At 37.2% G+C, this 20,316-nt stretch overlaps 1 protein-coding gene across 1 annotated transcript in view; it reads left to right on the top strand.

Annotated features, from left to right (window-relative positions):
* Window positions 1–20,316, top strand: part of FAM120A (family with sequence similarity 120 member A) — a 68,402-nt gene that overhangs the window by 35,109 nt on the left and 12,977 nt on the right. Inside the window, exons 4-12 of the mRNA XM_034437521.3 lie at window positions 5,467–5,595; window positions 5,895–5,991; window positions 7,516–7,613; window positions 7,738–8,018; window positions 10,692–10,779; window positions 12,703–12,927; window positions 13,645–13,819; window positions 17,594–17,843; window positions 18,859–18,973. Of these exons, the coding sequence (XP_034293412.1) occupies window positions 5,467–5,595; window positions 5,895–5,991; window positions 7,516–7,613; window positions 7,738–8,018; window positions 10,692–10,779; window positions 12,703–12,927; window positions 13,645–13,819; window positions 17,594–17,843; window positions 18,859–18,973 (1,458 nt within the window). The remainder of the gene's footprint in view (window positions 1–5,466; window positions 5,596–5,894; window positions 5,992–7,515; window positions 7,614–7,737; window positions 8,019–10,691; window positions 10,780–12,702; window positions 12,928–13,644; window positions 13,820–17,593; window positions 17,844–18,858; window positions 18,974–20,316) is intronic.

Here is a 20,316-nt window from a genome sequence, read left to right as displayed (position 1 = left end):
GGTGGCGGTTGATACCCCCAGTCTTATTGTCATGGGAGATTTCAACCTGCCATCTGCAGGTGAGGTGTCAGAGGTGGCTCAGGAGTTCATGGCTTCCATGGCGGCCATGGACCTGACCCAATTAGTTCAGGGCCCCACTCACACAGGGGGACACACTCTGGACTTGATTTTCGTCTCTGGTCAGTGGTTGAATGATCTTGGTAGAGGGGATTTAGACATTAAACCCTTGTCATGGACAGATCATTCTCTTCTTCGCTTGGACTTTCCTGCCGTTTCCCCCCACTGCAGGGAGATGGAACCGATTAAATGGTTCTGTCCCAGGCGCCTGATGGGTCCCGAAAGGTTCTTGACGGAGCTTGGGCTATTTCCTAAGACCCTGGCACACGACTCGACTGAAGACCTGGTGGCCGCCTGGGAGAGGGCGGCTGCCGGGGCTTTGGACCGCGTCGTGCCTTTGCGGCCTCTGACCTGATGCCGACGTCAATTGGCTCCTTGGTTCTCCGAGAAGCTGAGAGAGATGAAGCGTCGGAAAAGACGCCTAGAGAGCATTTGGAGGACTAATCAATCCGATTCCGACCGGACACTGGTGAGGTCTTATATCAAGACCTACCTAGTGGCGATAAAAGCTGCAAAATCTAACTATTTTTCCGCTTTTATCGCATCTGCAGAGAACCGCCCAGCCGCCTTGTTTAGGGTGACCTACTCCCTTCTTCGGGGGGGGGAGTGCGGGAAGATCCCTTGCAGGGTCGAGCTGAGGATTTTGTGCAATTCCTGCATGATAAAGTCGCTCGGATTCGGGAAGGCTTGGACTCCAACTGGGTGAGTCCAGGGGAGGAGACGAGGGTAGGTCTTGAGAATATTATCTGGGAGGAGTTTGATCCTGTGGCTCCCAAGGATGTGGGCAGGGTTCTGGGTAGGATTAGTGCCGCCACATGTTTATTGGACCCGTGTCCCTCCTGGTTGGTACTGGCCTCCCGGGAGGTTACACGAGGCTGGCTCCAGGGGATTATAAGTGCTTCTCTGAGTGAGGGTGCCTTTCCCGCTGCCTTGAAAGAGGCGGTGGTGAGGCCCCTCCTCAAGAAGCCTTCCCTGGATCCAGCTGAATTAGCCAACTACCGTCCGGTCTCTAATCTTCGTTTTGTGGCGAAGGTTGTCGAGACAACTGCCCGGGCACCTGGATGAAGCTATCTATCTGGACCCGTACCAGTCGGGCTTCAGGCGGGGGTACAGCACAAACGGCATTGGTCGTGTTGGTGGATTATCTCTGGAGGGCTCGGGACAGGGGTTGCTCCTCTGTCCTGGTCCTGTTAGATCTCTCAGCGGCTTTTGATACCATCGACCATGGTATCATGCTGCAGCGGTTGAGGGGGTTAGGAATAGGGGGAACCGTTTTGCAGTGGTTCTCCTCCTTCTTCTCTGACCGCTCGCAGTTTGTGTTGACAGGGGGGCAGAGGTCGACTTCGAGGCGCCTTGCATGGGGAGTGCCACAGGGGTCGGTCCTCTCGCCCCTTCTGTTCAACATTTATGTGAAGCCGCTGGGTGAGATTATCTGTGGTTTTGGGGTGAGAGTCCATCTGTACGCTGATGATACTCAGCTGTACATCTCCACCCCAGACCACCCCAACGATGCCCTTGATGTGATGTCTCGCTGCCTGGAGGCCACGTGGGGAGAAATAGGCTCAGACTCAACCCCTCCAAGACCGAGTGGCTGTGGTTCCCGGCGTCGCGATATAGTCAGCTGGTGCCATCGCTGACTATTGGGCGTGAGTCTTTACCCCCCACAGAGAGGGCCCGCAATCTGGGCGTCCTCCTGGACGCACGGCTGTCTTTAGAAGAACATATGACAGCCATGGCCAGGGGGGCTTTTTATCAGGTTCGCCTGATCAGCCAGTTGCGGCCCTTTCTGGACCGCGACACCTTGCGCACAGTCACTCATGCCCTTGTCACCTCCTGACTGGACTACTGCAATGATCTCTACATGGGGCTCCCCTTGAAAAGCACCCGGAGGCTCCAACTGGTCCAGAATGCGGCCGCGCGGGTGGTTATGGGCGCAACTCGTGCCCACGTGACACCCCTCCTGCGCGAGCTGCACTGGCTCCCAGTGGTCTTCCGGGTGCGATTCAAGGTGTTGGTTATCACCTTTAAAGCGCTCCATGGCATTGGACCTGGATACCTTCGAGACCGTGTTCTGCCACCAGTAGCCTCCCACCGGCCAGTTCGCTCCCACAGAGAGGGTCTCCTCGGTTCCATCGGCCAAATTATGTCGGCTGGCGACACCCAGGGGGAGGGCCTTCTCTGTGGGAGCCCCTGCCCTTTGGAATGATCTGCCCCCAGAAATTCGTAAAATCTCTGATCTCCGTGTGTTTCGCTGTGCCCTCAAAACCATGTTGTTCCGCCAGGCTGGGCTATCAATGTAAAGATTTTTAATTGGTTTTAAATGGGATTTTAAATTTGGGGTTTTACAAATTGGGCCTATTATTTAATAATTTTAATTATTTTTAAATTTTGTCTGTCTTTGTGTTTTTAATTAGGCTGTACACCTCCCTGAGTCCTTCGGGAGAAGGGCGGTATAGAAATAAAATAAATAAATAAATAAATAAATTCAATGTAGAGTCCTCCAGTAATGATGTTTTACAGTATATCTCCACTGTTTTATATCTGAAAATTTAAAAATGTTTAGGTGTATTACCTTTATTTTATAGTAACTGTTGTTGGCTGACAGGGACAACTTAAAAGACAGTTTGGATACAAAATACCAATTGTGTTTGTATATATAAATTACATCATTTGCAGAATCTAAGTATAATGGTTGCTTTTTCAGATCAATTCCCCCAAGTTTAATAAAATTATCAGATAAGCATTGGAGTTGTTAGGTAAAAATTGTGAATCATAGTTTTCTCTCTTCCACACATTTTTGCAGCCATTAATATAAAAGGCTGTTATTAGGATATAAATAAGATTTATTATTAGGTAAAATAATATCCAGCTGAAAGAAAACAGTAGTAATTTCAAGTTTGGGATTATCAAGTGTGTGTGTGTGTTTCTGTTTGTGATTACTTATTCTGGCACATGATCTGTAAAAAAATTTTTATAATTTAAAATTTAAAAATGTATAATACAATCCTATAAATGTCTGCTCATTAAGTTCAGTGAAATCTTTTACTCTACCAGATAGGAGTATAGGAACTGTATAGGAATGCAGCCTTATGGTTCTAATTTTTCCTGCTTTTGAATAATAAAAATTATGTAATAATCCAATAATGTTTTATAAAATGTGCAGTGTGTGTCCTTATCCATATGCCAGATCATTGTGTTTTAAATATCTTGATGCATTATACTTATAATATGGAAAACATCTTTTAGGCTGCAATCCTATCCAACAGTTACTTAATTAAGAGTAATCTGATCTCTGTAGCTTGCTTATAAATCTCTGCATAAGGTTGGGATGTTGAAATAAAAAGGAAAATGGAGGAGGCATAATGGATATGCCAAAATCACCTAATATAAGTAATTTTGTAGAAGTTATGTAAGTAATAGTGTGGAACGTTCTGAAAATTGCATTAATACTGTTAAAATTAGAAATGTAGGAAATATATTTATTCAATATGTCCTTAAATATGAACCAGTTTTGAAAAGTACTCAGTTGCCCTTGTTATTCTTTACTAAATTTCATTCTGATTTATATATTTTGCAATCAGCTACTAAAAATAATTTGGTCAAAATAATTGCACGTAAATGTACATGTATATACATGTAAGAATTATGTTAATATTCTCTTGTCTCTCAGAAAGTATTAAAAACATTTTATGAATTTTGGTATTTAAAGTTTAACATTTACAAATAATGTGAGTGTCTTTATCAATTTTAAATCCAAGTTTTTCATTAGGTAATTAATATATTTCCTGATCAACTATGCATATTGGAAATGAAATAATAGAATTTAGGAATATCTAAAATCTGAAATCTTTGGTCACCTATCTGCAGGAATTGTAGAATTAGATCTGCTTTGATTTACCTTATATTCATTTGAAACTATTAAACAAAATCACTTATCTGTAGTTACACACTTGTTAAAGCGAGACAGTTGTTTTGTAGGAAACATGCATAAAATCCAACTGTTTACTATCCAGAACTTTCAGAAGCAGATAGGAAAATAGCATTTCTATCAGAGGCAAGGAAAAATTGTCTTACAAAAGTTATAATTTGATAGTTAAAATGTAAAGATGAAGATTGTAAATCAGATAAGAGGAAAAGTTCATTTACGTAAGTTCAGAGACTTTACAGATTCTATGGCATTGTACTATAGTACAATGAAGTTTTAATAAATCAGCTAGGAAGACTACTGTTAGTAATACAGGTAGACCTTGACTTAACAACCAATTGTTCAGTTTGAAATTATCACGGTGCTAAAAAAAGCGGATCTAACAACCTGTGCTCAAGGCAGTATACAAGATGGCTGAAAGGGCAGAGATGAGGGGTTGGGGAGATAGGTAGGTGGAGGGAGCTGGAGGTAGTGCTTCTATTTATTGTATTTATTTATTTATCAAATGTATTTTGGCCACCCATCTTACCACAGGGTAACTCTAGGTGGCTTAAATGCAGTCCTTTACTGTACTGAGGTTCAGGCAAGGCTAAGTGGGGCCAAGTCAAGAATGGGTGGGTGATCACTTAACTACCTACAAATCTGAGTTAATGACCACAAAGGGAAGAACCAGAATTACCCTCAGAAATCAGTGCAGTCATGTGACATCTTGCTTTATGACCGCACCAGTTTACAACAAGTTCCTGTTCCAATTGTGGTCATGAGTTGACAGGACTACCTGTACATTTTATGTGGCTTATTGTGCCAATCATATTTTTGTCTGTAGAAATTAGATGTTCCCTGTCCCATCCGTCTTTGTGTCTCCTCTTTATAAAAAAAAGTAGCTTTTAATAGCTCTTCGTAGTTGGCTGAACTTAAAACATATTTAGATATTAATGTGCTCTCTATGTATTTTAACTCCATTTTAAATGAATTAACTTTAAACAAGATACTGTATAATTGAAATGTTAAAATCATTTTTTTAAGCATTGATTTTATCTGGTTTGCAAACTTTCATATTGCTCTTTTTCCATTAACTTTTTTCTTGCTCATTGCCATCGAGTTTTAAAATGTGGCTCCACTTGATTATGCTCACGTATCCCTTATGGAAATACTTCAGTAGCTGTCACTTAATTACCAAATTACTACTATGAATATAGAAACATGCTTCAAATCTGCCAAATCAGAAGAATAGCAACAATATAATTTGCTCTTGTTTTAAAAAAATATTGCAGAAATATCTCAAATGATTTATTTATTATTTATTAAAGTTGTCAGTAAAATTCCTTGTTAGCATATTTTACAGTGGAATTTAATTCAAACTCTGTTACTTATTGTAAATGGAGTGTGAGTAGGGCAGTTCTAACATATGTTTGTGTTTCTAGGTACGAGCACACCAGTTAGTTTTACCACCTTGTGATGTAGTGATCAAAGCTGTAGCTGACTATGTCCGTAATATTCAAGACACCTCTGATTTGGATGCCATAGCTAAAGATGTTTTTCAACATTCACAGGTAAAAAAAAAAAGAATAAAAATTCATGGGTGTTTAGTTCTTAAAGAGTATGTTGTGGTACTTGTGAACTGCATTACATGAATATGGCTTTTATTTTTACTTGTGTTTTATTATTCTCTTTGTAAGAATTGCTAAAGATGATCAGAACTTAGAAGAATTTTTGCTTATTACTTGTCCATGAAAGAAACCCTTAGGTTGACTGATTGCCTTTATACAGTTGCAAAAAGTTTATAACTGTAGTAATGTTGGTTCATTTGTGTATTTAATTTTAATAAAAGTTAATTTTAACATTCTTTTAGTCTAGAACGGATGACAAAGTTAAACGATTTAAGAGAGCAGTTGCATATTATTCAGCAACTAATAAGCCTATACCATTTCATCCACCACATTACCTAGGTAAGTTCTTATACTCATGTAAGATATTGAAGGACTTTGGTTAAAAATGAACTGTTTCTGCAAACTGGCAATTTGCAGTCTGAAATTGAGAAATATTATCTTATGACATGTAAAATAATAGAGAAGGTATAAGTTGTATCACACTAATTCTGTCAACTAATTGACCATTACTAGTATTTTAAATGTAGCAATAGTGTGAAATACAGTATATTTTATTTGAAGTGTATGTATGAAAAAGTAGCCATTTGGGCCTCATTGGTCAGTGTAGTACCTCAACACAAAGGTAAACTTTGTTTTGAAAGAAAGGCAAATAATTTTATGTAGATTCAGAATGAAATCTCTTACTAATCAGGACAGATAAATTTTATTCCATATAATCATGAAAATCTAAAGCTAGAGCTTTTATTATTAATTGCATTAGTAGAATAGTTTGTTTTTTTTAAAAAAAATAGAAGCACAAAACTGGAGCAAATGAGTAAATGTCAATCTTCAGGACTACCTTTATTCTATATAATCATGAAAATCTAAAGCTAGAGCTTTTACTTTTAATTGCATTAGTAGAATAGTTTGTTTTTTTTTAAAAAAAAATAGAAGCACAAAACTGGAGCAAATGAGTAAATGTCAATCTTCATTGGTTGATGATGTTACTTCAATTAAGAATTCAAATTGTAGTCGCTGAGACTTATTCTGTAGTAGATATTATGACACTTGTCTTCCTATTTCACAATAGTCTGATTATTCTGAGATTTATTTATTTAGTGTATTCTGAGTTAAGTCACATTGACAAAGGATGCAATGTTGATTTGTTGCATGGATTGTCTTCTGTATCTTAAACTGAAGACTGGAAGAGCAATCTGTTTATGTTCTGTAGAATAAGACCTATTTTCCCAATTTTAGTGGGCTAGTTAAAAGCAACAACATCAATAGCTATACAAATAGTGCTTGATCACAGTATGCAAAATAAGGTAATCTTCATGTACTTTATTCTTTGTCATTTTAAATCTTGATTTCTGACCACCATAAAAGAATATGTTACTCGACTCAAGACAGTTATGAATTGTTTACTGCTATAATAAAGTCCCTAGATTTTATGTTTTTATTTCTGCTTCTAGTTCTAAAAAACAGAATCAGAAGCAGTACCTGTACACTGCACTTCTTTTCTATTGGAAAAAAAAAGAAGCAAACAGTAGAGACTAAAATGGTGGGACTGGATCTATTATGTAAATAGAAAAGGAGAGTGTTTTGGAAAGAACATGAGATTGCCAGAAAACTGGCAGTCAGCATAGAAAATCTCTCCTGAAAGAGGCAGCAACGAAACAGAAATTGACAAAAGCTCTGAAATTTGAAGTAGACAAAAATAAATATCACTTTAATAAATCAGGTCAGAATTAAAAACATAAAATGGAAGCCTAACACCATGACTTAGATCTTTTGTTTTCATATCAAATAGTCATCCAGATTTACATTGGACTACACTTCATGTAAGAGGGAAATAAACCCCCTTTTGTTTCCTCCCCTAAACAGGCAGGCCAAATCACTTGGGAATGCCGGGTATAATGCCACCATATGTGTCTCATCAGATGCTTAACATTCCACAATCTGCCCTGCAAGCAAAGCAAGCGGCAAGTACATCCCCCCCCCCTTTCTGCTAATCCTTCTGCTGTTGGAACCCATGATGCATGTATATGCGTGTGGGCAATATGCACAACTTTAAGAAAACATGGCCTAATTTATACTTTCTTTTAGGCCCAGCCTATCTCTAGTCATGGTAACGCCCAGGGTCAGGGCCCATATCCCTATAGTCTGTCAGAACCTGCCATCACGTTGGACACAAGTGGAAAAAATCTTTCTGAGCAGAATTACAGCAACATTCCTCATGAAGGAAAACATACTCCATTATATGAACGATCCTCTCCAATAAACCCAGCTCAGAGTGGGAGCCCCAATCATGTTGATTCAACATACTTTCCTGCCTCTTCTACGTCATCTTCCTCAGATAATGATGAGGGCAGCGGAGGTGCTGTGAAGTAAGTACAACAAAAGGCAGCAGGATTGGCTAAAACAACCTGCTGTTGGCCTCCAGTTTGTTAAGATGGATCCAGATCAGGGCAAATAACTGTTTGGTGGAAGATTTCCCAGTTGTCTCCTCAGCAGACCTTCAGCATTAAAAATACTGAAGAGTAGAAGAAGGATCTTGGGGGAATGGTATGAGCTGTAAAATTTGATGAAGATAAAGTGGGAATTCTTTAATTAAGGAATCTTTGACGTGTGCCCTTTTGCTTGAAAGAGACTTCTGAAGATCATGCTCAAGTTGGTAAGACAAGATAAAGTGAGGAAGATCACATTGTGCCCATCGGTTTCTGTGGGATCCCTCTGATCTATTGTCTCCATTCTTCTTGTTATTTGTATATTAATCCATATTTATGGTAACAATTTTACTTATGAAGATTTTTTAATTAAGAAAAGGAGGAGATTTTTAAAAGTGGCATTTTCCTAGTTGCCTCAGCAAAATATTTTACACTGGTCCTATTACTGAAAAATTATATAGTATTTGTGAAATATTTTGTATATTTTAAAATAATATTTTGCTCTTAACTGTTTGAAATGTCAAAAGCTTTAAACTTTAACATAAATAATATTAAACTAAAGCCTTCAGAAGCATAGAAGCAACTTACAGAGTAATGATGACATAACCATAGTTTGGTCTGTACTAATCAAAATAAGTTAATCAGTCAATCAGAATAGAGCTGGAAGAGACATTGGAGGTCTTCTAATCCAACCCTCCTGCTCAAGCAGGAGTCCCTATATCAGGGGTGGGCAACTGTGGCCCTTTTTCAGGAATTCTGGGAGTTGAAGTCCACAGGTTGTAAAAGGGCCATAGTTGCCCACCCCTGCCCTATATCATTTCAGACAGGTGGCTTTCCAGTCTTTCCTTAAAAACCTCCAGTGATGAACCTCCCCAACATCTGAAGGCAAGCTGTTCCACTAGTTAATTGTTCTCATTGTTAGGAAGTTTCTCTTTAATTTCAGGTTGCTTCTCTCCTTGCTTAGTTTCCATTCATTGTTTCTGGCTTTTATTAATAAAGTTAGTAACAAATAACGTTCATGAATTGCCACAGGCACATGTGTTGACGTATATAGGTTCAGTAAAGGGGGGGGGGGGAAATCCATTCGAATACTTTTTTATCATTTGCATCCATAATTTGGGTGCAAATGTGACTTCTTAAATTATTTTTGTCTTTTGTTTCTTTAATTCTTTATAGATACTTAAATCCATCCCTTTCCATATTCTCAAAGTGCTTTATTAAAAATTAATATGACATAAACAAATCATGCAAATAAGCAGAAGCAGCCACTCTAAAAGAGCAATGTAAAACAAGCATATTTAAATCAATTAAAAATTTTAAAAGGACTTACCTGGCATCATGACATCAGCTTGGGTGCAAAATACCAAGAATGGTCACTGAAAATGCTTTTTCACCTGCTGGCTGAAACTCCAGTATAGGTAATCCTTGATTTACAGCCACAATTAGAACAGGAATTTATGTCACTAAGCAATGCGATCATAATGTGTGTTCCTCACATGAACGCATTGCTTAGTGACAGCAATTCTTGCAGTCCTAGTTGCTGTTGTAACTCCAGACATACAGCTCATTAAGCAGGAAATAGGAAGGTAAGGTGATCAGGAGCACAATAGAGGTGAGGGAAGCTAGCTGGGATACTGCAGTACGGTGCAAGCTCTGGGAGGCTGGGGAAAGAAGATGTTGAATCCGTGCCTGTGTTCCAGTGCAGGAAGGCTGGAAAAAGACTATGATGCTGCTCATGAGTTTCTTGGCACTCTGCAGCTCTTGAGCTCTCAGAAGAGCCCCTGAATTGCAGCACAACATGAAGCCTAGCCCCAGCCTGATCCAGCAGGGTGGCCAAAGGAGCTTCTTGCCAGTCTAGAAAGTGTGCCACTTCCAGCCTAGACCCAGCTGTCTTACCGCCTTGTACTCCAAGTGCCCTACTGCACCCCACTGCCCCAATTGACCTTTTGCCAGCTGATGAGGTGCCTAGCTTCGCCCTTTATGAAGCAGCTGCTGGACAGATAAAGGCCATCTTCTCCAGGTCCTGCAAGAAAACTACTGTGTAAGACATAGGGAAGAAAGCTTCTGTGAAGGACCAGGCCAGGCATGTCTCATTAGCAGCTGCACAGCAAGAAGGCAACAAAGGTCAACCTATGGTTGTAGGGCTCTGATGTGCAGGATATAGATTGAGGGAAGTAGGCAGTGGGGATAGTTAAACAGCCTCATTGACAAGCAATCAAATTTTTATCGCGTGGGGTTGTTGCAGCAATCATAACTTGGAGATTAGTCATACTGTAAGTGTCTAGTTCAACACCATCATAACTTTGATCAGTAACTGACTGAATGGTCATAGATCAAAGATTATCTGCAGAAAGACAAGTCCATGGATTTTCAATATGCAGCCGCACATATTGAAGGAAAAGGAGAAAGGTAGAGAGAGAGAGCCCTTTTGATTGCTCAGAATCAAGCTATCACAGTCCTTTCAAAGATAAGAACATGTTACTTTGACTTTATTCTGAAATAGTTGGAGTCAGCATAGCACAAAATAAATGTGTGTTTTGCCTGGATACTCTTTTATAGAGTCTTGTATTATAATCCTTTTGTTTGTCTGGGCTTTTCTCTCTCTCTCTTCAGTCATGTTGGTGGAAACAAATTGAACTGGGAAAAAATAGGAACTCAGTCAGAAAATCAAGCATGTGGGGATCCAGGAAACCAATCAAAGGTAGTGTTTTGAGCAATATTAAATTTGTGTATATGTTTTAATGATTATTTGGTTGTTGGTAGAGGACACGGAATCACCTAGAAGATGCACCCATCATTTTTCCTGGAAGATACAAATTGGGCTCCATCCACTGACCTGTGAAGCAATGTTTTCGCTTCCTTCTGTGCTAGAAAAAATAATCCTCTCTGACTGCTATTTGACTAGTAGTGCAGAGCAGAAGAAAAGTAGTCTCTAGTGTCCATGAATGCTTAGAAGGCTGAGCAAGTTGTAACCTAAAACTGCCAATGAAGTAGTTTTATTAATGTGATAGTTCTATGCTTACTGGTGTAGAACTTTAAACTCATTGAAATTTGTTGTGTTTACTTCTCAGTAAAAACATGAATTATATTACCTGAGATAGAGAAGAATCAGGTTGCATCTAAGTGATATACTTTGCTCTGCATAATAATGAATGTAATTTAAGGTGAGGTGAAGAACTTGGGATTCTGATACTTATTTATTCTTTATGGCATCAAACAAGTAACTGCAGATTTATTTTTCTTTTCCTGCTGAGAATAATGTTTATCATGGCATGGGCACAAATGGAAAAACAAAGTATAATAAGTTCATTCAGAAACTGTAATAAACCAGTTTTCTTTAAAATTTGGCTTATCTAAGAATACTTTATATAATTGAATCTTGTTAAGTGTCCCAGTTCAGCTGTTCCTGCTAAAAAATATGACTAACACAAGTTTTAAAATCAGTTTGTACTGATAAGAAAATCACCTTTTTTTTTAAAAAAAAGGAAGGCTTAGTCTATTATCTAGAAAGGTTGTGGGAACTTGACCATGATTCACATATAGAATCATGATGTATAGCATGCACTGTCACCACCCCTGGCAATTACACTGTCCGCACCCGGCTTTAATTTTTCTTTTCTCTCATATCCTTCTTCCTCCTCAAGTATATATTGTAATGGTTCGAATTGATAACTTTAAATCTAGTGTTGAAAAATGTGCAGTGCATAATGCATAATGCAAAGACGTGCACAAATACAAAAAAAAGTGCTGACCTTACCTTACACAGTGGGTTGTCAAGGCTTTTAAAAGGTTCCCCTTACACATATGTGCTAGTCATTCCCGACTCTAGGGGGCGGTGCTCATCTCCGTTTCAAAACTGAAGAGCCAGAGATGTCAGAAGAAGTCTCCATCGTCATGTGACCGGCATGACTAAATGCCAAAGGCATACGGAACGCTGTTACCTTCCCACCAAAGGTGGTCCCTATTTTTCTACTTGCATTTTTTACGTGCTTTCGAACTGCTAGGTTGGCAGAAGCTGGGACAAGTAATGGGAGCTCAACCCGTTACACAGCACTAGGGATTCGAACCGCTGAACTGACGACCTTTTGATCAACAAGCTCAGCATCTTAGCCACTGAGCCAAGGCTTTTAGCATTTGTCTAATATTAAGATTTCCTCCTTTGGCAGGGGAGCTGCCTTCCCTATTTCTCTAATCCATAAATTAGTTCAGTCAGTAGAAAAATGTATCACTTCTTAAAAATTAAAATAAAAAATGCAGAATAAAAGTAATAGGGCTTGATATACAAACGACAATACAATTTTTATCAAAATATTAATTTTGATAAAATATTAAAAGTTTAGGAACTTTATTTTAGGATTCTAAACAAGCCATTTATAAAAAATCAAAAGGAATTCAAACTGTTTGAACTATGTTCAAACTATATTGTTCATGAATATTATACATTATTATTCTCAGCTTCACCTCTTCTATACTGTAAAATTGAATTGGGTTGCTTGTTCTATTTTCTGTAAATGTGTTGCAAATGTAATTGAATATACATACAGCCTTCTGGCTCTTAAGATTTCACAATATTCTCATTGTAAAAATGTTTCCATTTCAAAAATGACTTTATTGTATATTGTAGGTGGAAGGTTCCTCTACTGTTTCTTCAGGGAATCAGGCAGCTGAAGTTAAAGGGAACCAAACCAGTAGTGCACAAATCCCATGTCTGTTGTCAATGCCCACCAGGAACCATATGGATATTACTACTCCTCCATTACCTCCTGTAGCACCCGAAGTATTAAGAGTAGCGGAACACAGACACAAAAAAGGATTAATGTATCCCTACATATTTCATATCCTAACCAAGGTAAGATTTTCTGGCAAGAATTCCAAAGAGATTAATGTTATCTCTTGCTTTTAGTTCATATGTGGGAGAAAATTTGATTTAGTAAAATTAACAATATATTTGGTTCACATTTATTCAGTTTACTCAGTACTTTTTAAAAGAATTTCCTTTGATAGTGTACTTTACAAGATCCTATTTCTAGTGCCAATTATCTTAATGGTTGAATATATAAGAAATATTTGTATAAAACAAATTTTGTGTTAGGTTGTTTTAAGTCCTTAGTTTTCATTCAGAACAAATCTCAAAGCTCCCTCTTCAGTTTATCTATTCTAAAATGTGTTCTTTCACATATTTTTAAATTTTGCCCATATCATATCTTACTTACATGCTACCATGTTACTTAGTGATACTCTTTGGGATCACATTCCTATCAAATGAGATCTAAATTTTTAATATATTTGAAAACTGTGGCTTTATAGATTTAGATTTTAGAAATATAGCTAAATTATAAACATACATTTATATACAAACAAGACATGAAATTAACTGAAACTGAATTAAAATTAAAAGGGCAGTGGTGAATGAGGTTGGGGTATTAAAGTTATTGTGTAAATACTAAAAGAACCAAATTTGTATGTCATACAATTATTTCTTGAAAGTTGTAAATCTTTCAGCAGGTAGGATACCATGCCATAAATAAGATCCCTGAAAGCTGCTCATCATTTTGTTCATCTACAGGGTGAGATTAAAATTGCAGTTTCTATTGAAGATGAAGCAAACAAAGACCTGCCTCCTGCTGCTCTTCTTTATAGGCCAGTTCGTCAGTATGTTTATGGAGTCCTGTTTAGTTTGGCAGAAAGCAGGAAAAAAACAGAGAGGCTTGCTTTTAGAAAGAACAGATTTCCTCCTGAATGTATGTATTTGTCTTTTATTATAATGGTGAAAGCACTTGAAACATCACTAATCTATTCTTTGCATCAGTTATGATGTAGAATAAACTGTGATTTAAATTTGCAAATATAAAAAAACTATAATTTGCCAAAGTAATTCATTTTTCAGTTGCTCAGCATTTTTGTACCTATAGTGCAGGGGAATTTGGGGGTGGAAAGCAATGTTTAAACAGCAGGTAGCACATTAAGGTTTGGAAATCAGCATTTTGAATCATGCTCTGGACAAATTAGAAGCACTACAATATTTTTAATTAATAAAACACAGTAAACATCACACTGGATTGGTTGCAATTGCTGACTATTCATCAAGAGTATGGACAATTTTGCATAGGCTGTCCATAGCCGGGGAGATATAGCATTTAAAATTATTTATATTTTTCTAAATCTTTCAAAGTAAAATAATGAGAGTTACATTTTAGTAGTTTCAAGTAAGCACATCATGGAATCATAGAACAGTCCAATCAAGAAAAGTGTTTTGCTTTTTTGAATATCTTACATGACATTCAAATTCATAAATTTATACCTGCATTGATTTTACTCTTAACTGGAATGAAGATCTTTGATGTGTATAAAGTATGCATAGCCCCCATTAGATATAATTTACTAGATTTGTGTATACATTTTCCTAAAATAAATGTAACTTGTGAAAAAAATTCTGATAATATTTCAGTTACACAAGGAACTATTAATTCCATCCCTATGCTAGACAGGAACAAACCACATTATTGTATAATGGGAGAGTGATAGAATTAAGCTACTCTTTGGGAAAAGATAAGAGTTATTAATGGCAGGAGGAGCAGATGTTAACACAGGTCCATCCATCAAGATTTATTTTAAGCAAATCTGGCAAAATCATAGTTTAGCTGGACTTTTGCCACTTTTCAAATGAAAATTTTGGGGTTCATTTATTTGTTTTAATTTCTGGCTGTGAGATCAGGGGTCAGTCAGGGTAAAGAAGCAGATAAAGGAATGCCAAGAGAATCCATACCAAAAGAAGCACGGAATAGATTGCCAAAATATTTTATCCAGGACACTGAGGAGATTAAATCATTAAAGCATGGAGCTAGGTTTATCTGAAGAGAGAAACAAGATGCCAGAATAGATGATCACCCTTATTTGTTACTGCTCGTTGGGCCCTTGCCCCATTCACTAATGAATAAATTTGCTTTTCCTCTCTCGGACATTTTCTGTAACTTTTTTTTTTAGTAAAAGAAAAAAGTCCAAGAGAGGATAGATCATTATAGAACTGAGCATTTCTATAAGCTGAAGTTACCATAGCTTTGGCTTGAACTCAATCCTTATCAAACCAAGCTTTGTGCTTATCAGAGCAATAATGGGTTGAAGTTTAATTGGATTTTAAATGGTCCTGAACTAAAACAGAAATGTTTTGAAGAGTGACAAAAATGTCATGAATATCACTGGTTGTGTCAATAACTATTCTTTTGAACAGAAGTAATAGGCAAAAAGGTTGCACATCTTCCTTTCATTGAATTATGCTCCTTTCCAGAAAAATATAGCAACCTGGATTTATAAATATTAGATGTCTGTAATTCTGTCCATAGTTTGGTTTTATTATTTATTCCTGCTGTCTTTTATTCCAGTTATTGTTTGCAATTTATACAGAATTTAATTTAATTTGGCAGAAATTGAAAGCATATTCTAGTTGCTATATAAATATTAAAACCTAATGGAATTACCAAAAAACAAAGAGGTGTTCAAATTATCATATACCAAAAGGTCATTTCCCCAAATATTTCAGAATCAGATGTGCTTCTGACATTGGGGAAAGTTAAGATATGTATTCTGGCATGGAACCTAACCACTTTTCTATTCATGCAAAAGAATGGGGCAGTTTCTGCAAATGTATCAGTTTTCAGACCTTTATACCATGGTCTATAGCAGTGGTCCCCAACCTTTTTATCGCCGCGGCCCGCTGAGCGCGCGCAGGGGTGGGGCCACGGCCCAGGAGCCTTTGCGCAGGCCCATTGCGCACGGCCCAGGAGCCTTTGCGCAGGCCCATTGCGCACGGCCCAGGAGCCTTTGCGCTGCAGCGTTCCTGTCCCCCGGCCGCTGCGCGGCCCGGTGCCAGGTACTCCACGGCCCGGCACCGGTCCGCGGACCGGGGGTTGGGGACCACTGGTCTATAGTACCATCCCTTATGATTACCTAACAGGAGCAGATGGAGCACACGAAGATTCCAGTGGGAGATTGCAATGAAAATGTCCTCTTCTGTGGATGGGAACTTTACTCTCTTTGCAGAAAAGAAGCTAGGGCATAGATCAGTGTGTTATTTTGCATTGATTATCATGAACAGTTGGTACTGGAAGGAGCCAAATCTTGTTTAAAACTCTGCTGCTCCATTGTAAAATCAGCATTCCTACCCACTGACAATTTGCACTTTTGAAGTAGTAGCCATCTCCCCTATTAACTCTCATTACATATTTTGGACGAGCTCACCATAATCATTTTGAAAATCCCAATTTAGCACACTACATCAAATGGCACTATAATGCCTTGTTTGGACTTTGAAACTAAGCATCATCAGACCTGGTTAGTACTTTGATGGAAGATTACCAAGGAATATCAAAGCTGTAGGCTAGATTGAGAAATCATCTAAAAAGACAATGGTGAACCATTTCTGTTGCCAAGAAAGCTCATTTTGTCATCAGGATACTGACCTCAACTCAAGGAATTTCATTTTTCCTTTTATATTGCAGTTTCATAGAATTGTTGGGTTGGTAAAGATTAAACCATCCACTAGAATTCAAATGTTTGAATCTGATTTTGGTTGTAGCTAATACATAGCATTATCAGACTAAGGGCTCCAACAGTGATGAGTCTGAAATTGATTTAATCAGTTTATGGGATGAGTTTGCCATAAAGACAGAGAAAGAAACGAAGTAGATGAATACAACGGTATTGTTTCTTTCGGAATTCTGAGTAACTTTCAGTACCATTAATCATTGGATCCTTTGGATATTTGTATTTCTATTTGGATTCACTGTACAGAAGGTGATTATTATTCTGTTCTATGGCATTCACAAGGTACTTCAGGGTTTAGTTTTCTCCTGCTCAACTGCTTATCAGTATGAAATGTCACTTACTATTTTTCATATAATGAAGGAGACAGTGAATTTTTTAAGCTGGTCCCTGAGCAGGATAATGGGCTTCATGATGGCTAATAAAGTAAACCTCGGTCTAAGCATCCTGGAGGTGGATAGGTTGAGGTTTTTTTCATCCATCCATATTCTTCATTCTGTTATGGAGGAATTTTTGTCAATGGAGATACAAATGGCCTCAGTGGTTAGAGCTGCCTTTTATCAGTTCAATTTGATATGCAAGTTTTGATACACAAGCTGCAGCCCTCTTGGGCAGGATAACTTGGAATACTTTATACATGGGCTAGTAACATTTGAACATTTAGCTATCTGTGCATATGGTTTTGGAATTTAGTTACTTCAAAATCCAACTGCCAGATTATTAATCGAGAGAGGTTTCTGCAGTTGTAATCACCATGTACTGGCTGCCAGGCCTGATTCAAAATGTTAGTGCTAACTGTTAAAGCCATGAACAACTAAACTGCCAACTATCTGGTGAAAAGTCTCCTCAGTGTTTCTTTGGTTGATTCCTAGTATAAATCTTTGCATGTTATAAATGCAAATAAAATACATAAAAGGTATGGGCAAAACGGCATTTGTGCACAAACTATTTTGTTTCTTTTTTAAAAAATTCTGCAGTCTCGCCAGTGATAATTAAAGAATGGGCTGCTTACAAAGGAAAGTCTCCCCAGACTCCTGAGTTAGTAGAAGCTCTTGCATTTAGGGAATGGACTTGCCCTAATTTGAAGAAGCTTTGGTTGGGGAAAGCAGTAGAGGACAAGAATCGACGAATGAGGGCATTCTTGGCCTGTATGAGGTCAGACACACCAGCAATGCTAAATCCAGCTAATGTGCCCACTCACCTAATGGTGCTCTGTTGCGTATTAAGGTGAGTATATTGTTGATTAGCATATGGTAAAAATTCCGCTTGATAATGCTGTATGTATGTAATTATGTAATTATGTAAGAATGTTATTGTTTTATTGAAAGAACTTTTCATGTGACTTAGAGCATAAATAATTTGTAGATCTGTCATTTTTCTCTAGACTAAACACAAAACAAATTAAGACTTAAAAGTTTGTTATTCAGTTTACACAACAATTAAGAGATATACATGGAAATACCTACTGGGGTGGAGAAAGCAGCAAAGCATTTCTTTTTTTAGGGACAGTGGAAAAAACAGATTAGTTAAAAGAGAATAATTTTAGGGATGTAATCCATTCAGATATGGAGGTATAGGTTGAAAATATGTTGAGTGAATAAAATAGAAAGCAGTTTACAGAAGGCAATCTTAAAACTCCCAGGGTGAACAGTTCTTGATTTTCAGCCATGTCGGTTTGATTCTAGCATTGAAAATAATGTGCTTAGTTTAGTTCCAGACTGTTTTAAGCCTCTTCTGCCATAATTTTAGTGAGATTAGTTAAACTAAAACTTAATTACATTATTTTGATAGAAAGTACTATAGGATGTATTTAATAAAAGATTAGAATTTTTGGTTTTTTTATTCTGGATCTTACGAAGTCTTCCTATGACAATTTTAAAAAAGTCAGTGAATATTTAAGTTAAGTTTTAGTTTTGTAAAATCATAAGTTGAAGTCTCACACAAATTAAAGGCCTTCTTTCCATTTCATAGAAAGAAAGAAAAAAAAAAGCTGTCCATTGATTCCCCCCTGGTACCTCTTCTCTGTTCTAGATTATGCTATGGGCTCTGGAGCAGTTTCTGACTTTTCCACCTCTTGCTCTCATAGGCTTAATTTTCCACACCAATATTTTGGATCCACTTTGGATGTAATTATAGTGTTTTAATTAATGCTATACCTTATTTAAACATTGTTGTATACAGACATGAGAAGTATTACACAGCTTTTCAGAAATGGTTTACCCAAAATTCTTTGTCTTTGTAGATATATGGTGCAGTGGCCTGGAGTTCGGATACTTCGTCGCCAAGAACTTGATGCCTTCTTGGCTCAAGCTTTATCTCCAAAACTCTATGAACCTGACCAACTGCAGGAACTAAAGGTGACTTCTGAAGTTGGCCTTTATGGAACATTTAATCCTTATTAATTCAAGCGCTTTGCAAAGCAGTATTATTTTCTTTTGTCAGTATTTTCTATTTTCATCCACTTGTTCATCAAAATAGTATGTGGACAGGAAAAGTTTCTGCCTTCAACACCAGCTCAATAATAACTTGCAGATAATGAAATCTGCTTCAATTTTCAAAGGAAATGTGCTGGTTTTTTGCTTTTCTTTATCTAATACTGTATTCATTTTTGTTTTATATCAATGGCTTTCAGAGCTCTAACCTTTAAATCATCACTTTTCATTTTATTTTATCTTTTCCTAAAGAATACCTGCATGTCTCCACAAGATTCCACCTCCACATATGTACTCCTAAATAAATAATATCAGAGAAATTGTTACTTAGGCATATTGATCATGATTATCAGTAGACTATACAGTAATGGGATGGGTAGAATTAAATTCTATTACCAGTTTTCATTTTCATTTGAATTTCTCCATTTAAAGCAATTACATTAATATTATTAAAATGATAATTTACTACCACATTTTAAAATTCATTCATGACCTTGTTCAAATAGATTAAGCATCCATTTTCAGTAAAATATTTATAGATGGATGCATGATAGATACTGAAAACTTTTGTTGCATTGAAGAACTGTTGTCTTAGTAGATCACCTAAGTATTAATGATATTTCCAAGACGTTCTTTTTAATCATAGAAAAACACTATTTTACCCATTTTTGCTTTAGATGTAGTCATGTGCCTTGCTTTAAAGTCCCTACATATTTTGTAATGAAAGTTAAATAAATTTAATTTTTAATTTTTCTCCCTGCTTTGTCAACAACCATATACAATTCCTTAATGAAAATGACATTCATAATTAAAACATTTAAATAAATATGTGATAGGCTAAAGGATCTGCACAGGAGTATGTATACACCTTTTATTAAAAAATATCTGAATTTCAAGTAAAAGGTTGAAGTACAAGTATTTGGCACTTTCATCTGAAAATATCTGCATTTCCTCCACTGAAATAGGCAGCAGAGAGGAGAGAATTCCACCCTTGACTTAATCCAGTTTTTGGTGGATTTATTCAAATCAGTATTTTTTAGTCAGTTTCTTAAAAGGTTATTTGAATTGACCCCCTTTTTACCAAAAAACCCAAATACAGTTATGCCCATGTTGTGGAAACCATTGATATCATTTTCCATTCCCAAGGTTATTCTGAAAAGTCTCATATAAGACATAATTCATGTTTAATCTCAAAAGATTCTCAAATTTAGAAAATAACAACATTCAAATCATTCAGCAGAAAGAGTTTGTGATTTTTTTTTTTGTTA

Source organism: Pantherophis guttatus, chromosome 2 (assembly GCF_059756535.1).
Source record: "Pantherophis guttatus breed Tessera chromosome 2, ASM5975653v1, whole genome shotgun sequence".
Lineage (NCBI taxonomy): Eukaryota > Metazoa > Chordata > Lepidosauria > Squamata > Colubridae > Pantherophis > Pantherophis guttatus.
The sequence above is the reverse complement of the archived record's forward strand: the minus strand, read 5'-3'. Positions and strand labels throughout refer to the sequence as shown.